The following is a 15,336-nucleotide window of genomic DNA, read 5'->3' as shown; positions in this document are numbered from 1 at the left end:
CTGAAGTTCATTTCTCCCGGCAGAGTAGAGCGCGGAGTCCTGTAATAAAGCGATCGTAGGCAGCGCTCATCACTTCCCGCGCTGATTACATGACGGTTTCTAATCAAATGACCTTGGGAATGTGCAAACAGAGAAATGATAATTTTCTTCATTACAGGAGAATGCTGGTGGATGTTGTCTGCATTCTCATTCTTCACTAATTAAACGCTGCATATTTTTCGTTTTCCAATTAATTTTCCAATTTGTATTTTTTCCGGCAAAATTGCAAAGATAATTTCCCATTATCCAACATATTACTATACAAGTAGCAACTATTAAACTTCCTGAATAAAGCGCCAAAATGACGGTCAAGACTGATATAACTCTACATGAAAATGCCATTGATCCATAGAAACATAGGTGACCTCTTTGGGGACCATCATGGGCACCATTACTGCTGTGTAAAACGCTAAAAGATGTCACAAGACATTATATTTCCAGGAAAGACTTAATTTATGTGTATTTATTTTGCAGCTCCTCCAGTAGGATCCATGTCGGATCACGAGGACTTTGTGGCCCTAACCGGCCCCTGGAATTCATCTGACTTCAGTCTCTTTAATCCAGCCAGTGTGGTGGTCCCAGTCATCTTCTCCCTCATCTTCCTGCTGGGCACGGTGGGCAACAGTCTGGTTCTAGCTGTTCTTTTAAGGAGTGGACAGAGAACCCACAACACCACCAATCTCTTCATCCTCAACCTCAGCATCGCAGATGTCTCCTTCATCATCTTCTGCGTGCCCTTCCAAGCCACCATCTACTCCCTGGAAGACTGGGTCTTCGGAGCTTTCATGTGCAAGGCGGTCCACTTCTTCATCTACTTGACCATGTACGCCAGCAGCTTCACACTGGCCGCAGTGTCCGTTGACAGGTATGCCTACAGGTCTTATTGACGTTTTTTGGGTTTGTTGGAGGCACTTAAGGAACTGGGGACTGTCTCTAGTCGTAAAATATCTTCGTGGTGGTTAGTTTTACCAAAGTTCTAACTCTAATTTTATTGTTTCCTCTGCAGATATTTAGCAATTCGATATCCTCTACGCTCCAGAGAACTAAGGACTCCGTGCAATGCGGTGGCCACGTTGGCTATAATATGGGGTCTGTCCGTGGTCTTTGCTGGACCTTATCTGAGCTATTACGACCTGATGGATTTTGAGACCAGCCACATTTGCATGCCAGGATGGAAGGAAAGGACTCGAAAAATTATGGATACCGGCACCTTCATAGTAGGATACGTCATCCCCGTGCTTATAGTCAGTCTGTCTTACACCAGAACCATTAAGTATTTGTGGACTGCTGTTGATCCTCTCGAAGACATGTCAGAGTCTAAGAAAGCTAAAAGAAAAGTGACAAAGATGATCATCATTGTGACCGTCCTCTTCTGCCTGTGCTGGCTTCCTCACCACGTTGTGGTCATGTGTTACCTCTACGGTGATTTTCCATTTAACCAGGTCACCTATGCCTTCCGACTACTATCTCATTGCATGGCATATGCCAACTCTTGCCTCAACCCTATTGTCTATGCTTTGGTGTCCAAACACTTCCGTAAAGGTTTCCAGAAAGTCTTCAGCTGTCTCTTGAGGAAGAAAGGTCGAAATAAAGTTCATGTGGTGAATGCGGCTCTCGCTGAACCGGGTTTCGATGCCGCATCTACAGAAGTGTCCCACATAAATGAAGACCACGGCAAGCGGAACGTACGATCGATAGGTGGTAACCACTCTGATTCCTCCAGACCACTGGGCACTCCATGAATGATAGATAAGACGCTTAGTCCGAAAAGGAAATTTAAGGCTTCCTGGATGAAGAACAAGAAGTTTCTTGTAAGATTCTTTCACCCATATTATTGGTGGAAGGAACATCTTCATTGTTGAGCTTAGATTTGATGCTTGAAAAAGACCTAAAGCTTCTGAGACACAGCCAAGAAGCCATAAGTGGTCCCTCCCTCACTGATAATAAAATGGGTATACTGTATGTGGTAGGGTAAGAAAATCCCCAAATCTTGGAATAAGAAAACTCGGTTTGATTTAAGTTCCTTGGTACCTCTCTGAAGAACATCTAGATAGAGGTCCATAGCTTATTTTTGAAGACCCTATTGCGAGGTAATTAGAGTTGTCTTTTTCTGAATCTTTTGGACTGAGATCAGAGAGGAACACACTGGATCATGATCTTTAATGACCAACTTGTAAGATCTTTTTGTGCCTCATCTGAGGGGCTTATGAATATATTAAAGGAAGAGGCTTTTTTTTGCTCTGCCTCAAAATTTTTATAGACACGTGTTGAAGATCAAACCATAAAAAGTGGCCATCTTTGGTCAAACCACTTCAAATTGGTGTTGGCTGTGAATTTGAAGCCAGAAAATCAAGGAAGATTCATCACAAGTGATTTCAGCCCTAAAAAAAGATGACAGTGTAAAGTTTTCTTCTTTTTTTGTTCTTCCATTGCACCCCGTTGCCATGTCACCTCTCGTTTCATTAATGTCTCAGGTAGAAGCTGTGTGTCATGACTTTCTTTGGTAGGCGGTATTACGGATGTGACTATAATACATGTACAGACTTTGAAAAGGGCAAAGGCTGAGAACACAAGGACCAAGCGTAGAGTGATCACACAGATCTCAGGAGAAAAGACCACAGACGTACGAGCCCTGCGGAGATAACGTGACAGCATCACCGACATCAGTGTGTGCTCAGAAGACCCCGTGTGAAAGAGTCACCGCGAAACTCCAGTCTGTACCTCTAGATGTCCTGTAGAAAGCGTATCTATAATGTATTCATGCAAATATGGAAAATAGCATAAATATGCAGAACGGATAGGTCTGACATGGCAGGAATATATATATGGTATGTGCTCACTATATAAAGACACATTCTAGACATCGGTGCTAGTGCAAAAGGTAGTATTATAGTAGTTATATTCTTGTACATAGGGGCAGTATTATAGTAGTTATATTCTTGTACATAGGGGCAGTATTATAGTAGTTATATTCTTGTACATAGGGGCAGTATTATAGTAGTTATATTCTTGTACATAGGGGCAGTATTATAGTAGTTATATTCTTGTACATAGGGGGCAGTATTATAGTAGTTATATTCTTGTACATAGGAGCAGTATTATAGTAGTTATATTCTTGTACATAGGGGCAGTATTATAGTAGTTATATACTTGTACATAGGGGCAGTATTATAGTAGTTATATTCTTGTACATAGGGGCAGTATTATAGTAGTTATATTCTTGTACATAGGGGCAGTATTATAGTAGTTATATTCTTGTACATAGGGGCAGTATTATAGTAGTTATATTCTTGTACATAGGGGCAGTATTATAGTAGTTATATTCTTGTACATAGGGGGCAGTATTACAGTAGTTATATTCTTGTACATAGGGGCAGTATTATAGTAGTTATATTCTTGTACATAGGAGCAGTATTATAGTAGTTATATTCTTGTATATAGGAGCAGTATTATAGTAGTTATATTCTTGTACATAGGAGCAGTATTATAGTAGTTATATTCTTGTACATGGGGCAGTATTATAGTAGTTATATTCTTGTACATAGGGGCAGTATTATAGTAGTTATATTCTTGTAACTAGGGGCAGTATTATAGTAGTTATATTCTGGTACATAGGAGCAGTATTATAGTAGTAATATTCTTGTACATAGGAGCTGTATTACAGTAGTTATATTCTTGTACATAGGAGCAGTATTATCGTAGTTATATTCTTGTACATAGGGGCAGTATTATAGTAGTTATATTCTTGTACATAGAAGCAGTATTATAGTAGTTATATTCTTGTATATAGGGGCAGTATTATAGTAGTTATATTCTTGTATATAGGGGCAGTATTATAGTAGTTATATTATTGTATATAGGGGCAGTATTATAGTAGTTATATTCTTGTACATAGGAGCAGTATTATAGTAGTTATTCTTGTACATAGGGGGCTGTATTATAGTAGTTATATTCTTGTACATAGGGGCAGTATTATAGTAGTTATATTCTTGTATATAGGGGGCAGTATTATAGTAGTTATATTATTGTACATAGGGAGCAGTATTATAGTAGTTATATTCTTGTACATAGGGGGCAGTATTATAGTAGTTATATTCTTGTATATAGGGGGCAGTATTATAGTAGTTATATTCTTGTACATAGGGGCAGTATTATAGTAGTTATATTCTTGTACATGGGAACAGTATTATAGTAGTTATATTCTTGTACATAGGGGGCAGTATTATAGTTGTTATATTCTTGTACATAGGAGCAGTATTATAGTAGTTATATTCTTGTACATAGGGGCAGTATTATAGTAGTTATATTCTTGTACATAGGGGCAGTATTATAGTAGTTATACTCTTGTACATAGGAGCAGTATTATAGTAGTTATACTCTTGTACATAGGGTCAGTATTATAGTAGCTATATTCTTGTACATAGGAGCAGTATTATAGTAGTTATATTCTTGTACATAGGAGCAGTATTATAGTAGTTATATTCTTGTACATAGGAGCAGTATTATAGTAGTTATACTCTTGTACATAGGGTCAGTATTATAGTAGTTATATTCTTGTATATAGGGAGCAGTATTATAGTAGTTATATTCTTGTATATAGGAGCAGTTTTATAGTAGTTATATTCTTGTACATAGGGAGCAGTATTATAGTAGTTATATTCTTGTATATAGGAGCAGTGTTATAGTAGTTATATTCTTGTACATAGGGGGCAGTATTATAGTAGTTATATTCTTGTACATAGGGTCAGTATTATAGTAGTTATATTCTTGTATATAGGAGCAGTATTATAGTAGTTATACTCTTGTACATAGGGTCAGTATTATAGTAGTTATATTCTTGTACATAGGAGCAGTATTATAGTAGTTATATTCTTGTATATAGGAGCAGTATTATAGTAGTTATATTCTTGTACATAGGAGCAGTATTATAGTAGTTATATTCTTGTACATGGGGCAGTATTATAGTAGTTATATTCTTGTACATAGGGGCAGTATTATAGTAGTTATATTCTTGTAACTAGGGGCAGTATTATAGTAGTTATATTCTGGTACATAGGAGCAGTATTATCGTAGTTATATTCTTGTACATAGGAGCAGTATTATAGTAGTTATATTCTGGTACATAGGAGCAGTATTATAGTAGTTATATTCTTGTACATAGGGGGCAGTATTATAGTAGTTATATTCTTGTACATAGGGTCAGTATTATAGTAGTTATATTCTTGTACATAGGAGCAGTATTATAGTAGTTATACTCTTGTACATAGGGTCAGTATTATAGTAGTTATATTCTTGTACATAGGGGCAGTATTATAGTAGTTATATTCTTGTACATAGGAGCTGTATTACAGTAGTTATATTCTTGTACATACGAGCAGTATTATCGTAGTTATATTCTTGTACATAGGGGCAGTATTATAGTAGTTATATTCTTGTACATAGAAGCAGTATTATAGTAGTTATATTCTTGTACATAGGGGCAGTATTATAGTAGTTATATTCTTGTATATAGGGGCAGTATTATAGTAGTTATATTATTGTACATAGGGGGCAGTATTATAGTAGTTATATTCTTGTACATAGGAGCAGTATTATAGTAGTTATTCTTGTACATAGGGGGCTGTATTATAGTAGTTATATTCTTGTACATAGGGGCAGTATTATAGTAGTTATATTCTTGTATATAGGGGCAGTATTATAGTAGTTATATTATTGTACATAGGGGGCAGTATTATAGTAGTTATATTCTTGTACATAGGAGCAGTATTATAGTAGTTATTCTTGTACATAGGGGGCTGTATTATAGTAGTTATATTCTTGTACATAGGGGCAGTATTATAGTAGTTATATTCTTGTATATAGGGGGCAGTATTATAGTAGTTATATTCTTGTATATAGGAGCAGTATTATAGTAGTTATACTCTTGTACATAGGGGCAGTATTATAGTAGTTATATTCTTGTACATAGGAGCAGTATTATAGTAGTTATTCTTGTACATAGGGGGCAGTATTATAGTAGTTATATTCTTGTATATAGGGGCAGTATTATAGTAGTTATATTATTGTACATAGGGGGCAGTATTATAGTAGTTATATTCTTGTACATAGGGGCAGTATTATAGTAGTTATATTCTTGTATATAGGGGCAGTATTATAGTAGTTATATTATTGTACATAGGGGGCAGTATTATAGTAGTTATATTCTTGTACATAGGAGCAGTATTATAGTAGTTATTCTTGTACATAGGGGGCTGTATTATAGTAGTTATATTCTTGTACATAGGGGCAGTATTATAGTAGTTATATTCTTGTATATGGGAGCAGTATTATAGTAGTTATATTCTTGTATATAGGAGCAGTATTATAGTAGTTATACTCTTGTACATAGGGGCAGTATTATAGTAGTTATATTCTTGTATATAGGGGGCAGTATTATAGTAGTTATATTCTTGTACATAGGAGCAGTATTATAGTAGTTATATTCTTGTACATAGGGGGCAGTATTATAGTAGTTATATTCTTGTACATAGGGAGCAGTATTATAGTAGTTATTCTTGTACATAGGGGGCAGTATTATAGTAGTTATATTCTTGTATATAGGGGACAGTATTATAGTAGTTATATTCTTGTACATAGGGAGCAGTATTATAGTAGTTATATTCTTGTACATAGGGGGCAGTATTATAGTAGTTATATTCTTGTACATAGGGGCAGTATTATAGTAGTTATATTCTTGTACATAGGAGCAGTATTATAGTAGTTATATTCTTGTACATAGGGGGCAGTATTATAGTAGTTATATTCTTGTACATAGGGGCAGTATTATAGTAGTTATATTCTTGTACATAGGGAGCAGTATTATAGTAGTTATTTTGTAGAGACAGGTAGAGACGCTTTTGAGTAATTTTAATGTACTGACTGGAGTTTCCCTGTGAGTTCTTTGATTTTTGTTGTGACTTGTTTGCATGAATTAGTTCAAACATTTTTCTATCCTTTTCACATAATAGACTCCAATGAAATTTCACAAAATATTCTCCAAGTAAATGCATTTATGGACGTTTCAGTGCATTTAATTGTTAAATAAAGTAAAGTGAGACCTTTTTTTGGTTTGGGGTAATATTTAGTCCGTTATTGTTGTATTTAGTGATGAGCGAGTGTACTTGTTGCTCGGGTTTTCCTGTGCATGCTCGGGTTACCTCCGAGTATTTGTGACTGCTCGGAGATTTAGTTTTCATCCCGGCAGCTGAATAATTTACAGCTATTAACCAGCTTGATTACATGTGGGGATTCCCTAGCAACCAGGCAACCCCCACATGTACTCAGCCTGGCTAGTAGCTGTAAATCATTCAGCTGCCGGGATGAAAACGAAATCTCCGAGCAGTCACAAATACTCGGAGGTCACCCGAGCGTGCACAGGAAAACCCGAGCAACCAGTACACTCGCTCATCACTAGTTGTATTGTCTAATCAGGGGCGGACAATCCTGATGGAGTTTTCTAATCTTCATACACATCACAAGAAGAGACGATTACATGTGGCGGAGAGGATGGATGTGAGTCAGATGATGGTTTCTGCTTTATTCTGGGACTTCCTGCTGCGAGAGATGGATAAAGATCTGCTGACGTGACAGCTGGAAACACCAGACACATAGGGTTGTAAATTGTTAAAGTAACGACTATTTTCCTGTAAGCATTTTCCATAACCATTAGTTGAGCTCTCATTTTTTTACTCCCCTTTTACTTATTTATTATGCTGGCAAATAGTTGAAGCCTCATGGGCCCCGGGTCAAGAAATATATAAATCCATATTAAACGGGTTTGTATAATGGTGTTTTCAGAACGATGTCAGGAAAGGCAGAGCGCGTCCTCTCATTAGGCACCTGCCAGGATACAATGTAAATGAGCAAATTCTATCAATGTTATTACATCTCTACCTACTTATAATGAGTAATTGCGTTACTCAGCAACTATTTAATTAATCAATTAACTACGTGAGGGAGGAAGGATACAGATGTGGTGTTCTGGCGTTGATGCGAGAATACATAGGTTTACACAGGATAAAGTTGAAAATACACCGGTTGCTTAAGTGGTAAAGGCAAAAAACAAAGAAGTAATGAAAATATATCATTAACAGCTTAAAAGACAATTAAAATGATAAACACAGTTCTATAAGATATGGAACAATAAACAGCTTCCATTATTTATTCTAGAAGAACTCCTTGCTGTATTTCTCCAGATATCGTCCAACAAGAGTAGACTTAACCTTCCGTAGCTGCAGACCAAGATCCTAAGATAACAGCTCAGGTGTCCTTGTCCATTACTAGAAGCTCAGGATCTCTTGACCTAAACATACACAAAATCTAAATATCTTGAACACCTCAAAAGATATAACTGACCACTATATGCAAGGCAGTTAAAAGATATACATAAGACAGTCAAATAATATGTCAACAAGATATGAAACATGCATTATACACAGGTTCCAATATTTAATCTGAAGGAACCCCTAGTTATATTTCCCCAAATTTCATTCATGAGAAGACTTAACCTTCTGCATCCCAGATTTCATCTGACAAGAGAAGACCTCACCTTCTGAATCCTAAATTTCATCCAACAAGAGTAGACTTAACCTTCTGCATCCCAGATTTCATCTGACAAGAGTAGACCTCACCTTCTGAATCCTAAATTTCATCCAACAAAAGTAGACTTAACCTTCTGCATCCCAGATTTCATCTAGCAAGAGTAGACCTCACCTTCTGAATCCTAAATTTTATCCAACAAGAGTAGACTAAACCTTCTGCATCCCAGATTTCATCTAACAAGAGTAGACCTCACCTTCTGAATCCTAAATTTCATCTAAGAAAGTAAACTTTATCTTCTGTATCCCAAATTTTATCCAACATGACTAGACTTTACCTTCTGTATCTTCAGATCAATCTGGACTCCTCTGTTCTTTGTCTAACCCAGACTTTTATACTCTGCTATGAGATACTTATAATCTTTGTCTACAAAGTGGTCTGGTCTTATCAGTCTGTGTAGATATTGAGTTCAGCATTTCGGAATGTCCTTGTCCATTACTATGAGGTCAGAAATTCAGAAACAAACATACAAGAAATCAAAATATCTACAACATCTAGATCAAGAGATAACAGTAACAGATTTCTAAAAGACAATCAAAAAATACAGGATACACCAATATTTCATAAACAAGATTTGGAAAAATAAACACGCATTATACACATTTTCCATAATTTCGTCTTGGGGAACCTTTTGTATTTCTCCAGATTTCATTTAGCAAAGGAAGACTTATCCTTCTGCATCCTAGATTTCATCCAACAAGAGTAGACTTAACCTTCTGCGTCCCAGATTTCATCTAAGAGTAGACTTAACCTTTTGCATCTTAGATTTCATCCAACAAGGGAAGACTTAACCTCCTGCGTCCCAGATTTCATCCAACAAGAGTAGAATTAACCTTCTGCATCCTAGATTTCATCCAACAAGGGAAAATTTAACCTTCTGCATCCTAGATTTCATCCAACAAGAGCAAACTTAACCTTCTGCATCTGCAGATGAATATGGGCTCCAGTATTCTTTGTCTAACACATACCTATATACGCCTGAAGATTTTATAGGATACTTTGTGCCAATGATGATCTTTGTCCATTGTCTAAATGGTGGTTTCATCATATCAGTCCGCGAAAGACCTGAAATAAGCACTTTGGATGTCTTTCTCCATTACTAGAAATTTAGAATCTCTGACAAAAACAAGCAAGAAATCAAAATATTTCCAACAAATCAAAATATATCATAACCTTCTTCAGCCCAGAGTTTATCCAACAAGAGTAGACTTTTGAATCTGAAGTTCAATCCTGTCTGTTCTTTGGTCTTATATACCAAGGATAATGTGTAGGATACTTTGTGCTATTGATGATCTTGTCATTTCATTTGCCAATCTGCAAAGATCCATAAATTAACCACTTTGGATGTCCTTATCTTGATTTATTTGGTTACAGTAAGTCTACTTGAATGGGTAAAGCCTATAAACCAAATTCTTACTATAAGGGTAGACTTACACGAGAATATTTTCATCCAGTCAGAAAACAGACAGCGCATGGAGCAATGTTATTCAATAAGGCAATACATGTGCGATTTTCTTTTATTAGTCAATACTGTGTGTGAAAAAATCCGAGCATGCACAAGTTTCTACCATATGTTAGATGAGCATATCATCTGCTTTTTACGGATAAATTGCAAGCTTTAACATCGGAAACTGTATATACAGAGGTATTGTACATGGCCACCTGTTACCACTCAAAGACCTAGGAATGCAACAGAGGCAAATGTTCAGCAATTACCCATGCATTAACCCCTAGACTACCAGGGACTACCAGCATTTCTAGCATGTAATTATGGCGGCCGCACCTGCCGTACACCCTCCCCAGACCCAATATCCGTAATTCACTTACATTAAATCCTGGAGCATAAATCTCCGGTAATTAGCATATATGAATACAATCAGTCTCTGAATTCCATGTATAGAGTGAGGCGGTAATATACCGTCCCTGCGCTGACTCCGTTATATATTTCCATTTATTAGTGTCTGGGGAGACTGCGCTGTCTTATTATGGGGAATCAGTGTGATTTACATAATGCTATAAAGGCAACACAACCAAATGTCATTTTTTCTATAATGCTGTTATACCCGTGTTATGGAGGATAGGGGAGGACATACCGTACATAGCGCAAGGATAAATGAATTACACAATGCAGAAAGGTTTCATACAGCTGCAGAGGAATATAAAGAGCCGGCATAGTTACCTCTTATGTACGGGGAACATATAGATTGCTCGGCCTGTTCACTGCCGGGTATCCGTGTAATGAAAACCATCAATTGTCATGCCACGTGCCACCCATACCCTTATATACCACCAGCCAAATCCCACTTCCTATCTCAGATAAGGAGCAAATAATTAACCCAGTGTGATCAGACTAAATTCTGTGCCCATAACAATGCCCAACCTGTGTAGTGCCCCATTGGGCCCATTTCCTCGTGACTTAGTCCTGTAAGGTTCTGTCCCTGCTGGCTCAGTGGGTATTAGCTTAACATGGACAAAACAGAATTCATCATCTTTCCCCCATCTCAAGCGACCCCCCCAACGAACCTATCCATTATAGTAAATGGCTGCCCACTTTCCCCAGTCCCACAAGCTCGCTGCCTCGGGGTAATCCTTGACGCTGATCTCTCCTTCAAACCACATATCCAAACCCTTTCCACTTCCTGCCGACTTCAACTCAAAAATATTTCACGAATCCGTTCATTCCTCAACCATGAATCTGCAAAAACCCTAGTCCATGCCCTCATCATCTCTCGCCTTGACTACTGCAACCTCCTGCTCTGTGGCCTCCCCTCTAACACTCTCGCACCCCTCCAATCTATTCTAAACTCTGCTGCCCGACTAATCCACCTGTCCCCCCGCTATTCCCCGGCCTCTCCCCTCTGTCAATCCCTTCACTAGCTCCCCATTACCCAGAGACCCCATTACAAAACCCTAACCATGACGTACAAAGCCATCCACAACCTGTCTCCTCCATATATCTGTGACCTCGTCTCCCGGTACTTACCTACACGCAACCTCCGATCCTCACAAGATCTCCTTCTCTACTCCCCTCTTATCTCCTCTTCCCACAATCATATACAAGATTTCTCTCGCGTATCACCCCTACTCTGGAACCCTCTACCCCAACATATCAGACTCTCACCTACCATCGAAACCTTCAAAAAGAACCTGAAGACCCACCTCTTCAGACAAGCCTACAACCTGCAGTAACCACCGATCGACCAAACCGCTGCACGACCAGCTCTATCCTCACCTACTGTATCCTCACCCATCCCTTGTAGATTGTGAGCCCTCGCGGGCAGGGTCCTCTCTCCTCCTGTACCAGTTATGACTTGTATTGTTCAAGATTATTGTACTTGTTTTTATTATGTATACCTCTCCTCACATGTAAAGCACCATGGAATAAATGGCGTTATAACAATAAATAATAATAATAATAATAATTAGGTTCCAGTGGTCCATTGGGTATAATTTTGTCCTGTTTCGCTAAGAAGCTTATGTCCCTGGGAGTCTAGTGGGTTTAACTAAAGATAATTATAATTGGTGGAGAAAGGTTGAACTTGAGGGACCTGGGTCTTTTTTTTCCCAACATATGTAACTATTTCCCTGGTGGTCTTGTCGTTTTTTTTTGCCGCCACAAGGGAGTTTAATTATGCTCCTGGTAGCCCAATGGGTTTTATTGTTTCCTAACGGTCCATTGGTTTAATTGTCTTGTTTATTTAGTAGGCTATATCCCTGGTTTTCTGGTGGTTTTATTTTTTTTTTTTTGAGCCACTGGTGACCCAGTGGATTTCAATCTGTCTTGCGGATACAATGGGTTTGACTATGCCCTGGTGACCTAGTAGTTGTATGTCCCTCAGCTTAGTTATGTTCCTCATGGCCTGCTAGGTTGACTTTTGTGCCTGGCGGCCTAGTGGGTTTATTAATGTATCTGGAGGCCCAATCAGTTTAATTATAATCCTGGTGGCCACGTAGGTGGACTTGTGTCCTTAGTGGAATAGATGGCTTATGCGTCTTGTGGCCAAATGAGTTTCATTTGATGTCCCTGGTGGTCATGTTATGTTAATGGTAGTCCAGTAGCTTTATTGATGTCCCTAGTGGCATAGTGGATTTAGGTCCTTTGTAGTTCATAACATTTATACTGTCTCTGGTCACCCAGTAGCTTCATTTGTTTATCTGAGGGACCAATATGTTTTCTTATGCTTTTGATGGCCCTGTAGGTTGAATTATGTCCCTGGTGTCATAGTGGGTTCAATTTTGTCCCTGGTGACCTAGAAGACTTTATTATATTTCAGGTGGCCCAAAGAGTTCAGCTAAGTTCCCAGTGTGCTGCTGATATATTGTGACGGTGTGAGACGGCTGGGTGAGGACCCACTACACAACACCCTGGAGGGGCCATGACTAGGTATCTACCGGGTCTTCAGTAGAGCCTCTGGTGGTGAGGATAGGCTGGACTGCCTGTAGACATGATGTACAACTCCAGGGTAGTCCCCGGGTCTGCAGCAGCTGACCAGCGGACCAGTCAATAACCGGCACGTGTTTAAGAAACCATGGAAGACCAAGCAGAACAGAGTTTATAGATCTAGGCAGCATATAAAAAGAGATTATTTCAGAGTGATGGGTTCCAATTTGCAGCATGACAGGCAACATAACATGACGAATAGGCTCCACCAGGGTGTGTCTGTCAATGGAGGCAACAACTACGGATCAAACAAGCTGACAAACCAATTCAGGATGGATGAGGTTGGCACCTGGAAACGGACCAGGAGTCTAAATGGGCTGCAGAAGAGAGAGACCTCTTTCCCCAAACCTAGGTGACTTGGGTCAAAAGTTTTGGAGAGCTAACTTTCCCATCCAGGGTTATCTGTCCAACTATCCCAAAGGGCAAGAGGCCTTTGGGCCTCACTGCGCACTGATGAACATAATGTCCCTCGCTTCCACAGTACATGCACACGTTGCCACAATACCTTCAATATCGCTCTTGTACAGTTTGGCCTGCTCTACCTGCACCAGCTCTAGAGCCTGCAGTGGAGCTTGTGGCACCAAAGGGTACTGAAGGATGGGAACTGACTTGAGTGGTTCCAAGAAAAAGAAGACACTCGAGCCTGCTCTGGATCTTGCTCATGGAAACGGAGATCAATTCTATTCGTGAGGTGTATAAGGCAATCCAGAGAGGATGGTAGATCTGTCTGTCATCTCGTACTTGTTATGACCAGACAGGCCCTGCCAGAAAGTTGACATCAGGGCTTCTTCATTCCAGGCCAGCTTTTGCAGCCAGGGTGTGGAAGTGTAAGGCATACTGAACCACAGTATCCATGCCCTGTTTTAGAGTCAGCAGGGACGATGTAGAAGATGAGATGCTGCCAGGTTCCTCGAAACATCTCCAAGAATCTCCCAACCTCACCTGACGAGTCTCAGGACCTCCAAGCTCCCAAATGGGGGTTTGCCCTGTTGAGACTGCAGAAAGACCATGAAGGCAATCTTGGACTGGTCTGAAGGAAAAAGATGCGCGTGGAGAGTACAGTGGATCTAACAGTGGTTTATGAAGCCACGGCTCTCCTTGGGATCTCCATAAAAGTGGGATGGAAGTGGAAGCCGAAGCTTAGCTGCTCCACCAGACCTTGGCACTCCACATGGCTCAATGGAGACCATGTCCATGCTGAGGTAGGCGGACCTGTTATGGTGGAAGCGCGGGACAGGACGGACATAGAAGTGTACAAACCCTGCAGCTCATTTTTCATCACATCTCATCACTTGCCTGCATCATCTGGTCTTGATGCTCCCGTTGATAACGTACCTCCTCGTACAAAATTTGTACTAGAGACTTGGCGTCACTGGGTCCCAATTTGTCGGCAGGGTCCATGGGCCGATGTAATGTAACAGTGATACACAGAGACTGTGTGACGCTGGTGTGTGGACCCACTGTGCCACGGGCTGGGCTTACCCTGAAGGGGTGCTACTAGGCATCAACCGGGTCTTCACTAAAGCCTCTGACGGTGAGTGTCAAAGAAAATTAAAATCCATAAGACATCCCCGGATGTCACCCTTGCATAGAATATCTGGGAGAAGAGCTTACCCTTCAAACCTCACACTGAAGTTATGGGGAAGAAGGGAAAATTACATATAGCTAGGGAGTGAGAGAAAGTAATTAAAAGATGGGAAATAGAGAGAGAACGCTTTAACTTCTTTTGAGGCAGAGGATCCCTGCAGTGTACAAGTAATTAAACAGGAAAGGTCTTTTCTGCTGAAGTGACAACCAGGCTGAAATTTGCTTACCTTAGGAGGATAATTGTGTTCCCCAGGATGAGCTTATTATGATGAAAGAAAACTAAAAGAGTCTATAGTAGTCAGACCATGTACGGGGTCACGGTAGGAATATTGGGGTTTGTATCAATCCAATATTTATGGGATATTTATTTTTTGCGTCGTAGTGAAGAGACGGACATGACCCATTCACTCACATCACTGTAGGTCCACTAGAATCTCTCCAACTGGATAACGGCCTGATAGATGACGCAAACCTGGTCATGTTTGGTCTCTTAATAAAGGTAAAATCACAAAATAAAATATGACGTCAATATCTTATGCCTGGGACCTTCAGAGGCAATGGCATCTTGTAAGTTGGGGATCTCAAAAAATCATGAAGGACTGAGAACATTGCAGAATCCGCCCCCACCTAAG

The 15,336-nt window shown here is 39.5% G+C and overlaps 1 protein-coding gene across 1 annotated transcript; it reads left to right on the top strand.

The window, feature by feature from the left end:
* The first annotated feature begins 530 nt into the window (after positions 1-530).
* LOC138646043 (galanin receptor 2b-like) lies at positions 531-2,084 on the top strand. The gene is made up of 2 exons (XM_069735513.1): positions 531-904; positions 1,046-2,084. Exons 1-2 carry the CDS (start codon positions 531-533, stop codon positions 1,779-1,781), a joined length of 1,110 nt encoding a protein of 369 aa, XP_069591614.1. The 3' UTR covers positions 1,782-2,084.
* The last annotated feature ends 13,252 nt before the right edge of the window (positions 2,085-15,336 follow it).

Source organism: Ranitomeya imitator, chromosome 7 (genome assembly GCF_032444005.1).
Source record: "Ranitomeya imitator isolate aRanImi1 chromosome 7, aRanImi1.pri, whole genome shotgun sequence".
Taxonomy (NCBI): domain Eukaryota; kingdom Metazoa; phylum Chordata; class Amphibia; order Anura; family Dendrobatidae; genus Ranitomeya; species Ranitomeya imitator.
The sequence above is the reverse complement of the archived record's forward strand: the minus strand, read 5'-3'. Positions and strand labels throughout refer to the sequence as shown.